Source organism: Cnephaeus nilssonii (genome assembly GCF_951640355.1).
Source record: "Cnephaeus nilssonii genome assembly, chromosome: 4".
NCBI lineage: Eukaryota > Metazoa > Chordata > Mammalia > Chiroptera > Vespertilionidae > Cnephaeus > Cnephaeus nilssonii.
The window spans coordinates 66,953,555-66,972,195 of record NC_137075.1 but is presented as its reverse complement, the minus strand read 5'-3'; the positions used below and the strand labels follow the sequence as shown (position 1 = coordinate 66,972,195).

At 39.6% G+C, this 18,641-nt stretch overlaps 1 protein-coding gene across 3 annotated transcripts in view; it reads right to left on the bottom strand.

The window, feature by feature from the left end:
* Positions 1 to 18,641, bottom strand: part of MAP2K5 (mitogen-activated protein kinase kinase 5) — a 269,269-nt gene that overhangs the window by 102,513 nt on the left and 148,115 nt on the right. For all 3 annotated transcript variants that reach the window (XM_079768368.1, XM_079768369.1, XM_079768370.1), the window contains exon 16: positions 8,159 to 8,230. In XM_079768368.1, the coding sequence (XP_079624494.1) occupies positions 8,159 to 8,230 (72 nt within the window). The remainder of the gene's footprint in view (positions 1 to 8,158; positions 8,231 to 18,641) is intronic.

The following is an 18,641-nucleotide window of genomic DNA, read 5'->3' as shown; positions in this document are numbered from 1 at the left end:
AGTTCCTTATTCTTGCAATAAGTTAGAAAAAAATTTTAAGAAAAAATGACACTGAAAAAAATGAAGACAATTTCAGAGAGGGGAGTAAGAAGGGAGCAACGAGGGACAGAAACTGTTACATGCTCTTTTCTCAGCATTCTTCAGCGAAGGGAAGGAGGACGCTAGAATCACACTCCTGCCCGCTTTCCTGTCCAACCTTCCACTGACTGTTCCTTGGTGTTTAGACCCTTTTAGCTTTGATCCTTTTGCCTTCTGAGGGTTTTCAGCAGAAACTTGTGATCAACAGGTAAGATGTTTTATTAGATGGAGCAGCAGACGAAACATATTACAATAAGATTTAACTTCCACTCATGAGCTTGGCAATAATTGTAAAAAGGAAGAGGAGAAAATACCAGTATTTAAGTGGATCACACCAAATGCCATGTTTTTATGGTCTAGAGAGGCTGACAGCAGCTGCTCACAGGACATCCAGAGCCATCCGTCACCCCTCAGCCCAGGTTCATAATCACCAAGGCTAGAGAGACAAACAAAGCCACAGCTGGAGACCACTAGAGACAGCTGTGTCTCTGGGTGTTTCTTTCTTTCTTTCTTTTTTTTTATAGGGAGGGGAGGGGGAAAGGGTTCTTTCGTATATGTATTTAGAGGCAGGAACCATGTCTAGATAACACTCCATAATTCTTGTCACCTGGTAAGCACCCAATACACAGATGAGGATGTTATTTCAAAGAGAAGCTTACTTTTCAAAGTAACCTGATGGGGTTATTAATGTTAAATGAAAGTGCTTATAAAAAGGATGAGAACACTGAAAGTGCCCACTTTCAAAAAATATGTGTTCACTGTTATTTTTTTATCATCGGCCTCCCTCACATTACAGGTTCAGCAAGGAAGGGGAACATGCCTATTTTAGTTACCTCTGTTTCCCCAGTATTTAGTAAAGTGTTTGGCACATAAAAAGTTCTCAATAAGTATTTGAGAAATTGATTATAAGCAGTGGTGCCAATATATCTGGTTAATCTAAAGTCTAAGCATTTAAACAGTTCAAGAATTAGGATGACTGCTCTTGAATCTGGAGACGGTGACAGAAAAAAATTACATCCTCATCACACTTCTCCAGAGGCTTTTAACAAGGGTACTGGGCTGGGTGATCCATGCCACTTTGTCAATACTTTTATTTTCATTTCACATAGCTTTGTGTGTTTGTAATGCAGAAGATCACACTTCATTTTCTTGGTATCTAATGAGTCTTATCTGGCATCCATTAAACAATACATGTAAAGGCAAAATTAAAAAAAAAAAGAGATGTGTTCAGAGCTTTTAACATCTCCATAAGATAAGGTTGTTATAGCCAACTAGTTGTACTTTTTATGCTAAATTTTCCTTGGGAAAAATTCCATTATAGATAAATACAGACAATTAAAAATTTACTATTCTTTCATCCCCCAAATAAACTTTCTCTGGGCCTTTTTTTTAGTTAGAAAAAAGTTAGTTGTTTTTTTTTTCTCTGTAGGAATACTAAGAGGAGGGCAATCTCAAACAACATATAACTATTTCTCACCTTACAAAAGTAAAATGAAAACATTTTTTCTTTGATGACTTCCTCTCCTCCGTTTTTTCTATTTTTTCTTCCTGAAACTTCTGTTTTCCATATGCGAGACTTCCTGATCTGGGTCCCTAATTTTTGTTTCTCTGTGTGTTGTTGTTCTGAAAATTCCTTTGTTGCAGCAGCCTGTTCTCATTTTCCTGGATGCAATATGTTCTACCTCTCTGAGAATACTATCCCAATTCATTTGAGATTGTCTCCCCAAGGCCCTCCAAGTTATTATTTTTAAAGTTATTTTAGGTCTCTGTTCTCACCGTAAAGGCCTTCCTCAGATACCCTGCTAAGAGCAAGGCACTAGAAATCTGACTGGAAACATTGTGCTTATTGGTGGAGCCTGCAGATTGAGGTAACAGGATCCAGCTAGGCTGTGTCCTTGGGGAACTCCCAATGCTGGATCTTTAAGACTTCTTGGTCAGATTTCCCTACGGAAAGTCTCTTCCAATCTCCTGCCTGAAAGGTCATCTTGGCTGCCACTATCCTAGGAACAGGGTGTGCTAAGAAGGCTGAGAAGTCTCAACATTTAAAGTCCGAACTTCCACTCAAAGTGTCCGTACTCAGTAATGGGACACAGTCTTCTATGATGCCAGGCATCACTTATTTTATTCGATCCAAAAACACCCTCTACCCAGACTTGTGTTAGGGTGGGGAGGGACAACGGTCTGCGGTGCTGAGCTAGGAAAGAATCTGTAGGTCAAACAGAGTAACTGCTTCTCAAGCAGAATTGAAAACATTCTCTTCTCTTTGCTCCCACACCCCCTCCTAAGTCCAGATACTTGGCACCACAATTCCTGAGCCTTCTGAGTGCTCTACAGTAAATCAGGGGTTCTTACTTTCTTCACTGCTGTTTAGGACTTCAGCATTCTCAGTTCTGCTAAGTTGTTTACTGTTGTCCATCTGCTTCCCCACATCCAAAATTTGGTTGCTCTTGTCTCTCCTTTCCCCTTTGTTTTGCCTTTATGATATTATGCCTTTAAAAATTCCTTTATGGTGATTTTTACTGGAGTTTGATGTGAGAGTGGAAGCTAAAACATGCATTCCATGCTTTCACCAAATTAGTAGCCTTTTTTTGAATCAAATACAAACCTTTCAAAAGGCAATCCCTTTTAAAGAGGGGGCTATTGGCTTAATTTTCTCATTGTGATCTTTGTCCAGAAGCTTTGAAGTAGAGCGTCTACCTAAAAATGAGGAATCAGGCCCAGAGAGATTACATGACCTATCGAAGGATCTATAGTGTATACTGGCAGAGGTGACACTTGAATCTAGGTCTGATACTTGGGCAAACAGAAAGCCCTTCTTCACATGTAAAATATTTGTGACCTACTCAGCATATATTTATGAGTGCTTATGTTAAAGGCTTCAAACTAACTTTAAACTCTAATCTTTATTTTCAGAAACTGCTTTAAAACCATTACAAAAGCACAAAATAATTGAGCCTAAAAGATTTACTGAATATCACTAGGGCAGTGGAATTGTGCTAGACAGTGTAGATTTTGAGAGAATCAACCTGATGCCCATCATAAAGAATTATGAGAAAATTATTATACAAAGTGAAAAATCTACATGTCACAATAAAGATGTCGATGAAGTCAGAAGACACTACTTTCAGCTGTAGAGATCAGAGTCGGACTCATGAAGAATGGGTATTTAAATCTTAAGGAGATGAAGAAAAATGCCTTACCATGTAGAGTGAACAGTGTAGTAGTTAGTCCATGGATATTTTTTAAAAAAGACTTGGTAAAGGTAATTCTAAAACTCACAAGAAAAACTCTCTTGTGAGTCAAAACAACAGAACCCATAGAAAGCTTTAGAAGATGGTGTTACTTTGATGACAGTGACCTTGTGTGTCTCTCTGAGTATGTTCTTCACCTATCTAGAGACATTTTTCTAAGCCACGGACCTTGCTTTCATCATTTAACACATCATTCAAACCACTTCAATGAAGCAGTGATCATGCTGAAGAGGGGTCTCAGAGGACTAGATGACACTTCAATTAACCAAGCACATTGAGCTGGATTGTTCTATGCCTTGGACTCAAGAGACTGGCAGAGAGAGGAGGCAAACAAAGGCAGAAAGAGCGAGGGCCCAAGTGAAAAGAGCAAAATGCATGTGCTAAAGACTGGGCTTTCAGCGTGACTTCTGCGGAAAAGCCTGTCAAAAGATTGTTCCATCTTAAGAGGGTTTATAATAACCCACCAGATAGAAGCACAAACCAGAACATGGACTTGCAGAGCATACCCAGTGAGAGTAAGAACACTATGGGACTGGCCTGGTGCCTTTTTAAATGTATATGCATCATCCTGGGTGCTGCAGATGCAAAGCTAGAAAAGGGTATATGTTTACTTATTTTTTACCCAAGAAGGGGCAACTAAAAATACAGCTTCTGGAAATATGGCTATGACTCAAATGACACAACAATATACATGGAGTAACTAATTAGTGAACAACAACAGTGGGACTTTGTCCTCAAGCCTCTATGTGGGAAAAGACAGAAGCACTGAGCTGCCTGTAAAATTAAAAAAATGTGCCCTAAAATGTCTTAGGTTCTCCCTACCCTTAAGGATTAAATAAAATCATCAAACTTGGTAAAACAAAGTCCTTATTATATAACAAGCTCATTTTCATTTTAAAGTTTAGCTCTGAAGTCTTGAGTAGCAACCAGCAAGGGTGAACAGACCCAGTCAACTGAATCACTGCGAGCTTTCTAGAAGAGCCAGATATTTTGGGGGTAGGATTAATCCTCCCAGTTTGTCCTAGTTCAGGAATCTTGTACCCTTGCTAGTGGGTCTTGCTTCTTTTTTCTTTTCTTCTTTCTTTTGCATTGCCACATGATTTCCAGTCAGAAAGATTCAAGGAAAAGGTGCAAGTCCACCTGGGTTCCTTTCCCCATTACCAAGTGAGCCCATCAAACCCCATATATGGCAATGACCTTTACTTTCTTTTATTTTTTTTGTTAATCCTCACCCAAGGATATTTTCCCATTGAATTTTAGAGAGAGTGGAAGGAAAGGGGAGAGACAGAAAGAGAGAGAGAAACATCGATGTGAGAGAGACACATCGATTGGTTGCCTCCTGAGGCCGGGGATTGAGCCTGTAACTGAGGTATGTGTCCTTGACCGGAATCAAACCTGCAACCCCTCAGTCCTCGGGCTGATGCTCTACCCACTAAGCAAAACTGGCTAGGGCTGGCAATGACCTTTATTTGGTTCCATAATTAATTCACACAAGGAGAACTACAACACATTTAAAGATCTGAGTTGGATGGAAACCATAAGCCCAAAATACAGAAAGGGGCCAAATTCTTCCCATCTAGTAAAACTGCCATGCTCTAGTCAAGCTGAATGATCTCATTTTTCCCTTCTTAAGGGTAATTTCCATCTTTATATTACTTCTGCCAACTCCAAGCATTGCATACAGCTGACACAATTCTGGAAGAGACCCACTTTATCCCAGGAACAGAGGGATGCTGAGCTGCGGAGACGGGGGCAGTTCTGTTCCTAGATAAAAGATAGTCTGATATTAAAGATTCTTTGCTTAAGGCACAAATGTACCTGTCTGTGGCTTTTTATATGGCACATTTTAGCGGCATGTAGCATCTTTTATGAAAGAGTGTGGCGAGAGGCCTTGTTATGACTCCCCATGGGGACAGAGGCAGCACATTAACAAGGGAAGTTGTATGAAGTATGAGTATGAAGCCGGCAAGCAGGGGTGAAGCTCGTTATGTTAGGAGTTTAAAACAATGAAGGCAACCTTCTGAATCCTGCATCACCAAACCTCAGGGAGGGGTCAAGAGCTTATGGAATTGTGGGGGTTGGTGTTGGTGGGGGTGCTAGGTGGAGGTAGAAAACTCTAGTTCCCATTTTGTATCTATCTGATTCTTGAGTAATTTCAGGAAAATTCCTTTGCTCAGCTTCCCCTAGTTTTTATCCCATTTGTTTCTGTACCCCTCACACCCTGGAGGAATAAACTGACTGACTCAAACAGTTGGAGGAAGGTATCCACACAGAAGCAGTGGAATGGCCTCGCTGAGACCTGCCTATTTTGACAAGGGAGCTCTCCTAAAGGGTTTACAGAGGTCCACCTTAGAGTGTGCTGGGGGTGGGCAGGGCTCCTCCACCTTTTCCTTCTTGCTTCCAGTGGCAATCTCCCTCCAAGACCAACCCAGCTCAACTGTCAACTCCTCTGAGAACCACCTCACCACCCGCCCTCTGTGACTCAGTCCTTCATAAACATTTTCCTGAAGACCTGTTACCCTGTGCTGGGTGTTAGGTGGCTGTCTTCTCCAGCAGAGGCAGGCTTTTGTCAGCTTTGTGTGACCCACTCCCCAGGCCTAGCACATGATCAGTGCTAAAATAGTAATTGTTGAGTAAGTGAAACTTTCTGCTCTTCAGAGTGTAAACATAGAAAGTGAGGATAAACAGAAGAGAAGCAATTCTTAGAAGAGGTCAACTATTTCAGAACACAATCACTCAGAATTTTAAAATGCTACTGAGATTCACACTTCTCTCTATCTATAGTGATTTTAAACAAGATTTATCATGTCTACTCCAAGCATACTGTGGTGAAAAAAGAACCTTGACTTTCAAGTGCTTCTTTTGGGTTAACTTCCCAAACTCTTCAGATCATGTTCTCATCTCATCTGCCCCTAAAGAACCCTGGAGTTCTATTCATTACTGAATTGCCTACAATTACTCATTTATGAACTCAAAACCTCCTACTCCCTTTCCCTATCACATATTTTTCATTATCTTGTACCCCAAATGAATTTGGTATAAAACACAGGACTTATCGTCACCTGGCAAATTATATATTTAGTTATCATTCTCTTTTATTTCTCCTCATACCCCACCCCTCACCAAATGCAACTCCATGAGAGTGGAGACTGGAGTCTCCTTTCACTGCTATATCCCCTTTGCTTACCAGCAGGCATAGCAAGACCTCGATATATGAATGAAAAAACCAATGTGGAAGGAATGGATGGTGAATATTTATATGGGCTCAAAATCTTAAATCTGTTAGTTACGCTCTCTCACAGTATTGCTATGCCTCTGCAAATTATGCCAAGCTAGGATATACCACTGTCTAGGTCACACAACTCTAGAGTTGTCACGGGAAGTTAAAGAGAGACAATAGCAGACTGCGTAGAGTCATCGAATGTTAGTCTGGAAAGGGGCTTAGAGGTCATTACTTCACAGATGAATAAGCTGAAACCCAAAGTGAGGCTCGCACAGGGCCACCTAGAAAGCCAGCAGCCAAGTTGGAACTGCAGTCTAGGTCTTTCATACCCAATCTAGGGTTCTTATCTCTACACTGCGCAACTTCACAAATGTTCTACAGTTTATCGGGTCATTTACTGAATACATTCAATGACAACAATTTAAAGGGAAATTATGCAACAGCAAGGCCTGAGCCTCACCAAAGTACTAGTTTCCCCTGACACAGGCTAATTGAACAATCCCTTCAGGATTCTATTGGGAGACTCAGTTTTGAGTGTCTGTCCACCATTATGGCTAACTAATAAGCTGATGCACACATAGCGCATTTCCTCTTGGAGGCCTTTTTTATGAAGAAGCAGAGAATATGGCTTAATAAACACTGGATACTTTATTTTTGCTTTCTTTCCTCAGTGCAGGTGAATTGAGTCTGAAGATATTTCCTTACAAATCCAGCTGCATTCATACATTACAAAAATCATAGAAAAAGTACTTGACCAAAAAAAAAAGGTGATAAAAGCATGAATGCAACTCTATCCATGATCTTATTTAAGGAGTCCTTTATAGTTTTTAAAAAGTCATCTTTTATCTGAATCAAAGTATGTGAGAAACAATTTTTGAAGCACTTATGAGTATCCAGAGTCTACAATACTATAACTCAAACCCAGATGTTCTAATATAAATCATATTCATTTCCTTGTAGATCAAGGGTCATGATATAGAAATCTTAGCACAGAGTTCTAGTGGGGCTTCACGAAGTCCAGTAAAATAAAGTCCATTCTAAATATATCTATAAAGAGTAGAAACATTAAGTTGTGTTAAATACATACCCTTAACCTCCCCCCAGATGATATCACACCCTGTGCCCCAACATGTGATCTGACTATATTGGAACAAGGTGGCTTTTTTCTTTCTAAACAAACATATAGAACTTATACATCCAAATGAGTAGGGCTATACTCTTTAAAGTAATCACTTTTGGAAGTGATATATGCATTCCAACCAAAATTTTTCTGAACTGTCTTTCAGAACATAGGTTCTCTGGATTTGTGTATATAAGGATCACCCAGGGAACATGTTAATGATGCAGATTCTTAGCGATATGGACTAGTCTTGGATGGAGTCTGGAAGTTGCATTTTTAAGAAGCACTCTAGGTTAACTTTTACAAGGTGATCTATGAGAAACAGCTGGTTCACAAACCATGCAAGGATATCAAAATATAACTTTAAACACTGTGTATACATAACACACTGGAGATTTAATTTTTCCCCCAAAATCTTCATTCTTCCTGATAGAAAATATTACTACGAATATACATAGAAACATCTATTTATAAAAAACACCATACCTCCATGAAAGAGATTCCTAAGCTCCAGACATCAGAATGGATTCCATACTGCTCCCCGGAAATTCTTTCAGGCTGTAAGAAAAGAGAAGGGAGCTTGTGAGTTAATGTAAGTTACTCCAGAGATCACATATACTACCACGAGCTCAGCTGAGGCAGAGAGCCTGCTACCTTTGCACAGCACTTTATGAAGAACAAAGCAATTGGATATGCATATGTGTATTAGGTAGATGATATCTAGAAATTATATAGGTTATATATAATTACAATCTCACTCAGTCCTCACAAAGTCCCTATGAGGAAAACTTTATTTTCAGGTGAAGAAAGTGCAGATTCAGATGAGTGAAATCAATTAGGCAAAATCCTAAGCTGGGAAATGAACTGAGACTTGAACCCAGGCCCTCTCCCTCCAGAGCTAGTGGTCTTAGTTGTGGAGTGACAAATTATGCATTATATGCTATCATTTATTTGCTTTGAGAGATAGGTCTGGACCACTAGAAATTATTTCATACTAATTTTTAAAATCTTTTTATTTGGAAATACTTTCAAACTTTAGGAAAGTTGGAAGATTAAGATGAGGATAAAGATCATCCAAATTTCCTCTGTCCAGATTCACCTGTTCAACATTTTATTCTATGTATCAGGGTTTCTATTGAAATGAATGAACTACCTGAAAGGTCCATTTGGGACTGGAGGTCCTCCAAGATATGTGGTTTAAAAAGCCAGTACATGCACAGTCTCTACCTCAAAAGAAGAATTTCATACTGAAGTGGGTGCTACCTGACTGGTCTCTCTGTGCCTCCAGGGTTTGTCATGCAGTAGGGTACTTCATAGAGGTCTTTTGAATGAACACAGGAACAAATGAATGTCTCACAGAGGTGTAATGGTTGCTTAACAAGGTTCCAGAACTAAGCAGGGCAGGGCTGGGACCATAACCCACATCTCTTGGCTCCCAGGACATTATATTCTTTGTACCATCCCTGGAGTTTCTGGCAGTCACCACAGTCATCATCCTTCAGGAGAGCCCATACAAGTCCTTAAGAGTAAATGGGGTCAGGGTCAGCCTGGTCCACTGGAGATGGAGGAAGTGGGCATCCACCACTCACCAGCAGCAGATACACCCAGGGTGTGGACGATGTGGGCCTGATGCTCTCAGGTAAGTTGTCTTAGCAGGGACCCAGAACTTTGTAACTGCCTTTCCACTCCCACCTACCAGGCTACCTCAAGGCACTTACTGCTTTCTCCCGGGACCACTTTCCATAAAATTACATAAAGCCCTGCTCTGAGTTACAAGATGGATTGTCTTATTTCCCTTCCTTTATTTATTTCTTTAATTTGTAAAACCCCCTTCCTACCAAGAATAATTCTTCCCAAGGGCCAAGTATCATGTGACCATTTATCCCAGCTGCTAATAGACATGGTCATTCCACCGCCTTAATACTTTTTCTTTCATGTTCTAATCCCTCACACCATCATTTCTCAGGTTTCTTGTTCACACATGAATGGGCCCATTATCCAAGTCTTGCTATTTCAATAGGTACTAGGATGTATTCATATGGAACTGGCCAGCTAGTTACAGGAGTAATACCACCATCTTCATCATCTTCTTCATAATCATCATCAATATCAACAATACCATTGTGCATTTATTAAATAATTTCTATGTGCCAGGCATTGTTTTAAGTGCTTTTCATGCATGTCTTATTTCAGATATGTAAGTATCCATATTAGATTGGTACTATTATCATCCCTTTTTAACAACTGAGAAAGTGGGGCACAGAGTGGTTTAGTTTGCCGCCACTATATAAGGATAGTGATAGCTATCATTTAGTGACCACCTAGTATGAGCCAGACACTGAGCTATATACTTTGCATACTCTATACTGCATAACAGTCTTGCCAAGTTAAATGTATTGCCTTTATTTTGTAGATGTAAAAACAGGCTTAGTAAGATGGAGTGATTTACCAAAGTCTAGAGCTATGGATTAGCATTAAGTGTATTATTCAGGACACAGCCAGGATTCACACCCAGCGATGTTCTTTTCAGTGTGTCAAACTGGCCCCAGAACCAGGAGTCAGAAGAGCCACACACTAGTCTGGATCTAGTCAGCCATTTCTCAAAATGCAGTCTTCAGACTAGCCATCATAGAACTGCCTGAGGTGCTTATTACAAATGAACCTTTTGAATCTGAATCTCTGGGATGGCTCTGGGGATCTTCATTTTAAAAAATAATTTCTCTGGGTGATTCTTTGATACACTCAGCTCAGTCACTAAATATTTTCATGTTCCCTGCAGAGGCAATGACCTACCTTCCTCTTCTTTGCTTACTGAATGTTTCTCATATGGGCCCAATTCAAGGGCCACCGTTTTTGGCAAACACTTCCTCTACCCTTCAGGGAGAATTACAAATTCCTGCCTCTGTACATCATTAAGAAGTTGTTCATAACTTTAATATTACTTTGTTGCACTGTGTTATAACCATCCATTTGCTAGTCTATTTTTCTTAAGAGGCAAAGAGAGTGTATTATTCATCTCATACCTAATGTAATGCCTGGCACATACCTGGGTGTGCAATCAATGTGTGCTGACTGAAGGCATGCAATACATGATTACTGCACACTTGGTCTTAAGCATGAACTAATTATCATGTCCCCTGAAAGGTTCTACTAATGTCACTTCCCCACATATTGCCATTCATGTTCATCAAGAATTCACAGCAAAACATAAAAGTCCTAAAATCCTCTAGAATGGTTAAAGAATAACCAAATGTTGCCTTCCTCCCTGTCTCTTCTTCCTTTCCTTTCTTCATTCCACTAGCTGACAGTTATCACTATACAATACCATACAATCCTATCTAATAAAAGAGTAATATGCAAATTGACCGTCACTCCAACACACAAGATGGCTGCCCCATGTGGTCAAAGATGGCTGCCCCCATGTGGACACAAGATGGCTGCCACAAGATGGCCAGCAGGAGAGGGCAGTTGGGGGCAATCAGGCCAGCAGGGGAGGGTAGTTGGGAGGGACTAGGCCTGCAAGGGAGGGCAGTTGGGGGAGATCAAACCTGCAGGGGAGGGCAGTTATGGATGACCAGGCCGGCAGAGGAGGGAAGTTGGGGGCAACAGGCCTGCAGGGGAGGGCAGTTAGGGGTGACCAGGCCTGCAGGGGAGGGGAGTTAGGGCAATCAGGCTGGTAGGGGAGCAGTTAGGCATCAATCAGGCTGGAAGGGAGTGGTTAGGGGGTGATTAGGCTGGCAGGCAGAAGCAGTTAGGGGCAATCAGGAAGGCAGGCAGGTGAGCAGTTGGGAGCCAGCAGTCCTGGATTGTGAGAAGGATGTCTGACTGCCCAGTAGGATTGGGCCTAAACGGGCAGTCAGACATCCTTCGAGGGGTCCCAGATTGGAGAGGGTGCAGGCTGGGCTGAGGGACACCCCCCTCACCCCGTGCACGAATTTCATGCACCGGGCCTCTAGTAGTCTCTAATTAGTCTGTCATGTAGAGCACAGACAAAACAAATAAAAGTGGAACCCACATACAAAATGTTTTGGCAGAACCAACAATAATATTAAATACATTCATATATTTACCCACTGAACTACCAAACAAATGCAAACTGTTAGCTGAAAATAAAGCATAGAAAAATTAAAAATTAAAAAAATAAAATATAGGACCTGGCTGGTGTGGCTCAGTTGGTTGGAACTTTGTCTGTCCCATACACCAAAAGGTCGTGGATTTGATTCTCAGTCAGGGCACACTTCCTCTACCCATGTTGTGGGTTCAATCCCTGGTTGGGGTGCTGTGGGAGGCAACCAATCAATGTTTGTCTCTTACATTAATGTTTCTCTCTCTCTTTCTCTCAAATCAATAAAAATATATCCTTGAGCAAGGATTAGAAAAAATAAAGAAAAAGTGATAATGGTGACACATATCAGGTGGCAAATAAGAGAACTCCTTAAGGACAAGATTCTGACAACCTCTCATTGAAGACATTATTCTTACAATAAGCTAACAAAACAAGATTACTGTTGTGATGCAGCACTTAAGAGTGAATGCTCAGCATAATCAGCTCTTCGGGTCTATTCCAGAGAATTCATAGAATGGGTAGGGACTGGGCAATATGCTGAGGCCCCTGAAACTGACACAGTACAAGATAAGCCCCAACACATTCTGGATTATGAAACCAGGACTTGATGGCCTGAGGTTGGAAAATTCAAAGCTGTTCTCACACTTGAAGCCAAGGTAGCCTGCTCTGTCTGTCCTCTCCCCTTTAAAGCAAAACAAACCTAACCACCAGGTATCACACTACTGAGAGAAGATCTGTGATGGACACTTTGGAGTTAAAAAGACAAAGCTGGGCTACTTTCTGACATGACAGCTGTCACCACTGTGGAAAGCTAAGTACAAGAAAAACACAACTCTCATTGGAAGTGCCTCTGTACTGAAGTTTAAGTGCAGGGGTGAAAAAACCCTGGTCTGTTCTTACTAATAACAGTAAGGAATAGTGATGAGATAAAAAGCAGAGTTTCTAGAGGATCTTAAAGGGCAGTGGCTCCAAGCACGGCATGCATATCCCACGTCGTCCAGCTACCTTCTGCGACTTGGCATTTATCCATGACCCATATTTACTTAACTCATTCCAGAATTGTCTTTGCAACACAATAACCTAGGGGGTTACTTGCAAAAAGCACCCCTTATCTCTTTTGATATAGGAATTTCTGTTCTGTTAGGCTACTCAGAAAATTAAGAAAGTATGCACAAATACTTTATATTAGTCTGTAATCAAAATATGTATAAAACTATGGGAATTTTTTTTTATTAAGTCAACAAGATCCCTGTGTCGGTGGCAGTGCACACTGGTTAAATAAGGGTTCTTTCTTTTCCTTTTAAAAAAATTTCTGTGACTTTTTTCTTTAAAACAATTTTTTTAAACTTCTGTGACTTTAAAAAAATTTATCTTTATCTTCTAAAGTCAGACTGCTCTAACTCTATCTTTCAGTTCATTAATTCTCTCTTCTGCTATGTCCAATATATTACTAAATAGTGAGTTTAAAATTTTAATTTAGTAGTTTTGTTTGGGACTTTCTCAAATCCACTGTCACTTTTAAAAAAACTATCTTTATTATTGAAAGTATTACAAATGTTCTCCCCCCGACACACAATGACTCCCTCCAGCCCGCTCTCCCCCACTCCCAGGCCTACTATGTCACTTTTAATTTGTGATCGGAAGTCTGTGTGTGGCTGTTTCTGCTACCTGCTCCTGCTAGTTCTTCTTCATGTTGCTTTGTTCCCTTGTGTACCTGGTTTTCCTTGACTAATTGCTAGTGTTTGCTCTTGGAAAGAAGTATTGAAGAGGTTCTCTGAGGCCTAAGATAGGAGTGTCCACCTCAAACAAGTTTTAAGCATTAAGCTCCTTTTCCAAATCAGGTCATACATACAAATACCCAGGGTGCAAATTTGTGCAGGTTAGTCTATGGCCACAATTTCTACTTAGCTCTGAGAGGCCTTCTCTTTCATTCCCTGGGCCTGAGGGAGGAGGGCCAGCTTTAGTCTGGTTTGCTCTGACACTGAGGGCAAGTCCTTTAGGCTTCCAGCATGATGTGGGAGAGACCTGCTCCGAGACCCTGGGCCCAGGCTACAGCTGTGGTACAGGAAAATGCCCTCAGGAACAGTAGCACTGGTGCTCCGACAATCTGCTTTTCCAACTCTTGAGGGATTCCATCTGAAAATTGCCCTTGGAGTTCCCCATCATCATTTTAGCTCTTCAGTATATTTACGATGATTTTAAAATTTCATTTTGATTAGCATTTTCAGCAGAAGAGTTAGACAAATAACCAAACCTGCTCAGACCAGAAACTAGAACCTGGTATCCTCATTAAATCCTGACTCTCACTATTTGCCAACTCAGGACCCTGGGCTGGTTAAAGTGACTTCACCTTTGGTTTCCTCATCTGCAAAATGACAGTCATAATAACATGTCTACTCCATGGGGTTGTGTGAAGATTAAATGAGTCATGTTATGGGCTTCATTCAGTTCATGCCCCGTGGGAATGCTTGGTAAATGTTAGCCTCCCAATAATCACCACTGACATCACCATCACTGCCTAAGCATGGCCAATCGAGTTGGATAATGTAATGTGTATAGGTTTTATTTGGGTAAAGATAATTTCTAAGTCTAGGAATAGCGTCGGTAGAAAGAAATGTTCAGGAGATTGAAAAAGTAATTTAGGCTGACTTTCTGATTCCAAGGAAGAAGTATTTGGGTAAGATCCCCCCCCCCCCCAAAAAAAAATAACTTTAGTTATTTATAAAAACAATTTCAAACTTTTATATATGATTTAAAAATTACAATAAGCAAATCACAGTGATTGAACAGTGGGTTAAATAAAGTTTTAGGGACTTCTATCTTTAAAACAGGGTAACATTTTTAGTAATTAGAATTTATGAGAAATGATTTAATTTAATACAAGCCATCAAAGCCTTCTGGATCCCTTTTGTAATCCTTCTGAATGAAATCCTTTCAAAACGTAGTTGAAAATCTTTCTTATTTTGGATTAAAATGTCTGTAAAACCTAATCATCTGCCTCTAAAATAACACACCACTTCACTTTCCAGTTCTCAGTCTCACCAGATGACTTTTCAAGTCTCCTACATAATCCACTGTGCCTATACTAGTAATTTGTGTGTGTGTGTTTTATTTTTTTTAGAAAAATAATTATTTATTGTTGAAAGTATTACATATGTCCTCTCTTTCCCCCCACTGATCCCCTCCAGCCGGCCCCTGCCCCCTCCCCCCGCCCCCAGGCCCTCACTGCCCCATTGTCTGTGGCCATGGACCATGCATATATGCATACAAGGTCCTTGGTTGATTACTTCCCCTATCTCCCCCACCTTTCCACCAAGATTCTGCACTCTGTTCCATGCTTCCATGTATCTGGATCCACACCGTTCATCAGTTTATTTTGTTACTTAGATTCCACATATGAGAGAGATCATGTGATACTTGTCTTTCTCTGATTGATTTATTTCGCTTAGCATGATACTCTCCAGGTCCCTCCATGCTGTCTCAAAAGTTAAGAGATTCTTCTTTTTTATTGCTGCATAATATTCCATGGTATAAATGTGCCACAGCTTTTGATCCACTTATCTGTTGATGGGCACTTGGGCTGTTTCCAGATCTTAGCTATTGTAAATTGTGCTGCTATGAATACAGGGGTGCATACATTCTTTCTGATCGGTGTTTCGAGTTTCTTAGGATATATTCCTAGAAGTGAGATCACTGGGTCAAATGGCAGTTCCATATTTAACTTTTTGAGGAGACTCCATTGTGTGTGTGTTTTTTAAATGCCTTAGGATCTTAGAAGAGCCTCCCTGTCTTTTTACTCATTATAATTTTCTTGTACCTTACACTTCAGGTTATAGGAGAATGAAGTAAGGTTATTGACACATACAGAACTATTTATTTGATTTCTTTTCTTTTCAATATTTAAGCATCTTAGCTAAATGTCTCTAAGTAATTTGGGGGTATTCTAAACCTTATAATGAAAGTAAGATACTTAATATGAAAAAAATGGTCTGCTTATAATTAGTGAACAAGTCATATTTGAAATACAGTTTTTATGAATTCATTCATTTAGCACTGTGTATATGAGGGACCAGATATAGAGAATGAGCAGAATAAATCTTGCCCCATGTGAAGTTCATAATCTAGATTGGGAGCAACACAGAAATAATTTAGGAGTATAGTGAGAGGCAGAGCAGTAAAGAGTTTAGTCTCTGGAGTCTGATACTTAGGTTTGAATCCTGACTCTGCCATTTAATAGTTGTATGAAGTTGGGTAAATCACTTAATTTCTCTATCCCTTTGTTTCTTTGTCTATAAAATGAGAATATTACCTACCTCGTAGGGTTGTTGTGAAGATTTAAAGAGTTAATATTTGTAAGAGTTTATGAGTAACTGGCACATAGTGTTAATTGTTAGCTGTTATTATTGTTATTATTGTCACTGTATAGAAGTATGTATGAATAGAAAGTGAGGGCAATGGACATAAAATAAGGGCATTATATCAGATGACCTCTAATTATATATTCCCACAATTTATTAGTGTCCTCTACTCTACCGCTTCCCCCCACCCATGTCACATAACCTTCTATTTCTGAGTCCTTGCTCATCTTTCCACAGTGATCTCTTTCTTGTAAGTGCCCTTTTCCCATACTGCTTGAACCATCACATTGTATGCCTTCTTATTCTCTGAATGTATGTTTGGTACAACTTAATTCTTTCTTATGTCACACATAATGTGGCCATGTATAATACCATGTTCCTATTTAGCCCATGTCTTATATGGGTTACAGAGTGGTTCCACTGTAGTTAACAGCAGAAGATGCTTAATAAATACTGGTTGATTAATTGAAGTTACTCAGTTTCAGAAACAGCTTTCACTGGCATAGATCAGAGGTTGGCAAATTTTTTTCTGTAAAGGGCCAGATACTAAATATTTGTCACTCTGAGGGCCATATGGTCTCTGCAGCAAATGTCACAACTATTCCACTCTGCCACTGTAGTGCCACAGCTGCCACAGACAATATGCAAACAAGTGGGCATGACCACGTTTCAATAAAACTTTCTTTTTAAATTTGATTTTTTATTTTGAAATACTTATTGATTCACAAGAAGTCGAATATACACTTAGTGGCCAGATTATTATGATCTCTGAACGCATAATAATCTGGCCACTCAGTGTATGTATGTGTGTGTGTGTGTGTGTATGTGTGTGTATGTGTGTGTGTGTATATATATATACACACACACACACATACACACACACACACACACACATATATATATATATATATATATTAGAGGTATATATTAGAGGCCCGGTGCATGAATTTGTGCATGGGTGGGGTCTGGCCAGCCTGGCCAGGGGGAGGGGACATGGGCGGTTGGCCGGCCTGCCTGCTGGTCGAACTCCTGGTTGAGGGAACAATTTGCATATTAGCCTTTTATTATATAGGATATACACTGAGTGGCCAGATTATTATGCATTCAGATATCATAATAATCTGGCCACTCAGTGTATATAATAAATATAATAAACATAACAGTATAATAAGTATAATAAATGATATGATATAATATAATATCATATATCATATAGTGAGGTTTTGTGCACCCTTCACCCAATTCCCCCCAAAGGTAGTACTACAATACAATGTCATGACCAGGAAATCGACACTGGTACAGTTTACAATTTATTCAGATTTCACTGGTTTCACATGTATTCATTTGTGTGTGTGCATTTGTATAGTACCGTGTAATTTTAAAACCTTCTTTACAGAAATAGGCAGTAAGCTGAATTTGGCCTGAGAACTGTATGCAGTTCACTGACACTTGGAAGAGATCCTCATGTAGAACTCAAAGTTGCAATATTTTGGCATATTGTGTGGAAACCAATACACAAAGCATTTTTATGGACTACCCAGCTAAAACAAGAACCAACTGTGGTTTAAAAAACAAGCCCAGCCCTTCTCCCTCACGAGACTATCAGCAGAGAGAAGGCAGGGAAAAATACCCAGAACAGAATAATAAAGGTTATTTCTATCTTCTCCCACTTTCAACCTCTGACCTCACACCAGTTAGGAAAGGATGTGGCCGATCAGAGACTGCTGAATTGAGCAAAGTTCACTATCAGACTATCACTCTTCGCTTCCTAGGTACCTTAAGCTTTTTACAGCTTGAACTAAAAAGTTGATGACTAGAATTCACTCACCCAAGAAGCAAAGCAATTTTAGCTTTGGCAATCTGAGCTAACGTTTCATAATTTTAATCCTCACACTTCAATTAACAGATGGACGCATCACATTCATCCATAAACAAAAAGGAAAAAAGTAATTTCTTTAATGTACACCTGGGAAAGACAATTGTGATCTGGATTTGTACATTTAAACATAATGCAACTTAATTAGTAGAGCAATTTAAAACTACTAAGAACATGATGGGTAGTTGAGAAGTTGTTTCATTTTTAGTGTTTGTTTTTTTATAATCACAATGTTTCATATTCTTTCAAGACTGAAATTGTGGCATTTGGCAAGATTTTGTTAATTATAAAGGCGGTTCACCAATCTCAGCTACCTTGGTAGAGCCAGGTGGGTTTTTAAGTTTTATAAAAACAGGTATGATGACTTCAGAGGTTAATATATATATTTTTTACATTACCTAGAAAAATGAAAAATAATGAATTTTCTTTAAAAACATAAAACAATACAAAACCAAAATTAATTGCTCTGGTATCTCAATTAAAAAAAGTGCTCAGTACTGTTCTTAGAATAAGGTCTAGGGTTCCATCCATATTAAGATCTTTTGGTCAAGATAATATATGGACAAAGATTACTGAAAATAAAATCTAGGGTTCTATCCATGTTAATATCATTTAACTTTATGATATATAAATGGAAATGAAATGGACTATCTGAATAAATATAAAACC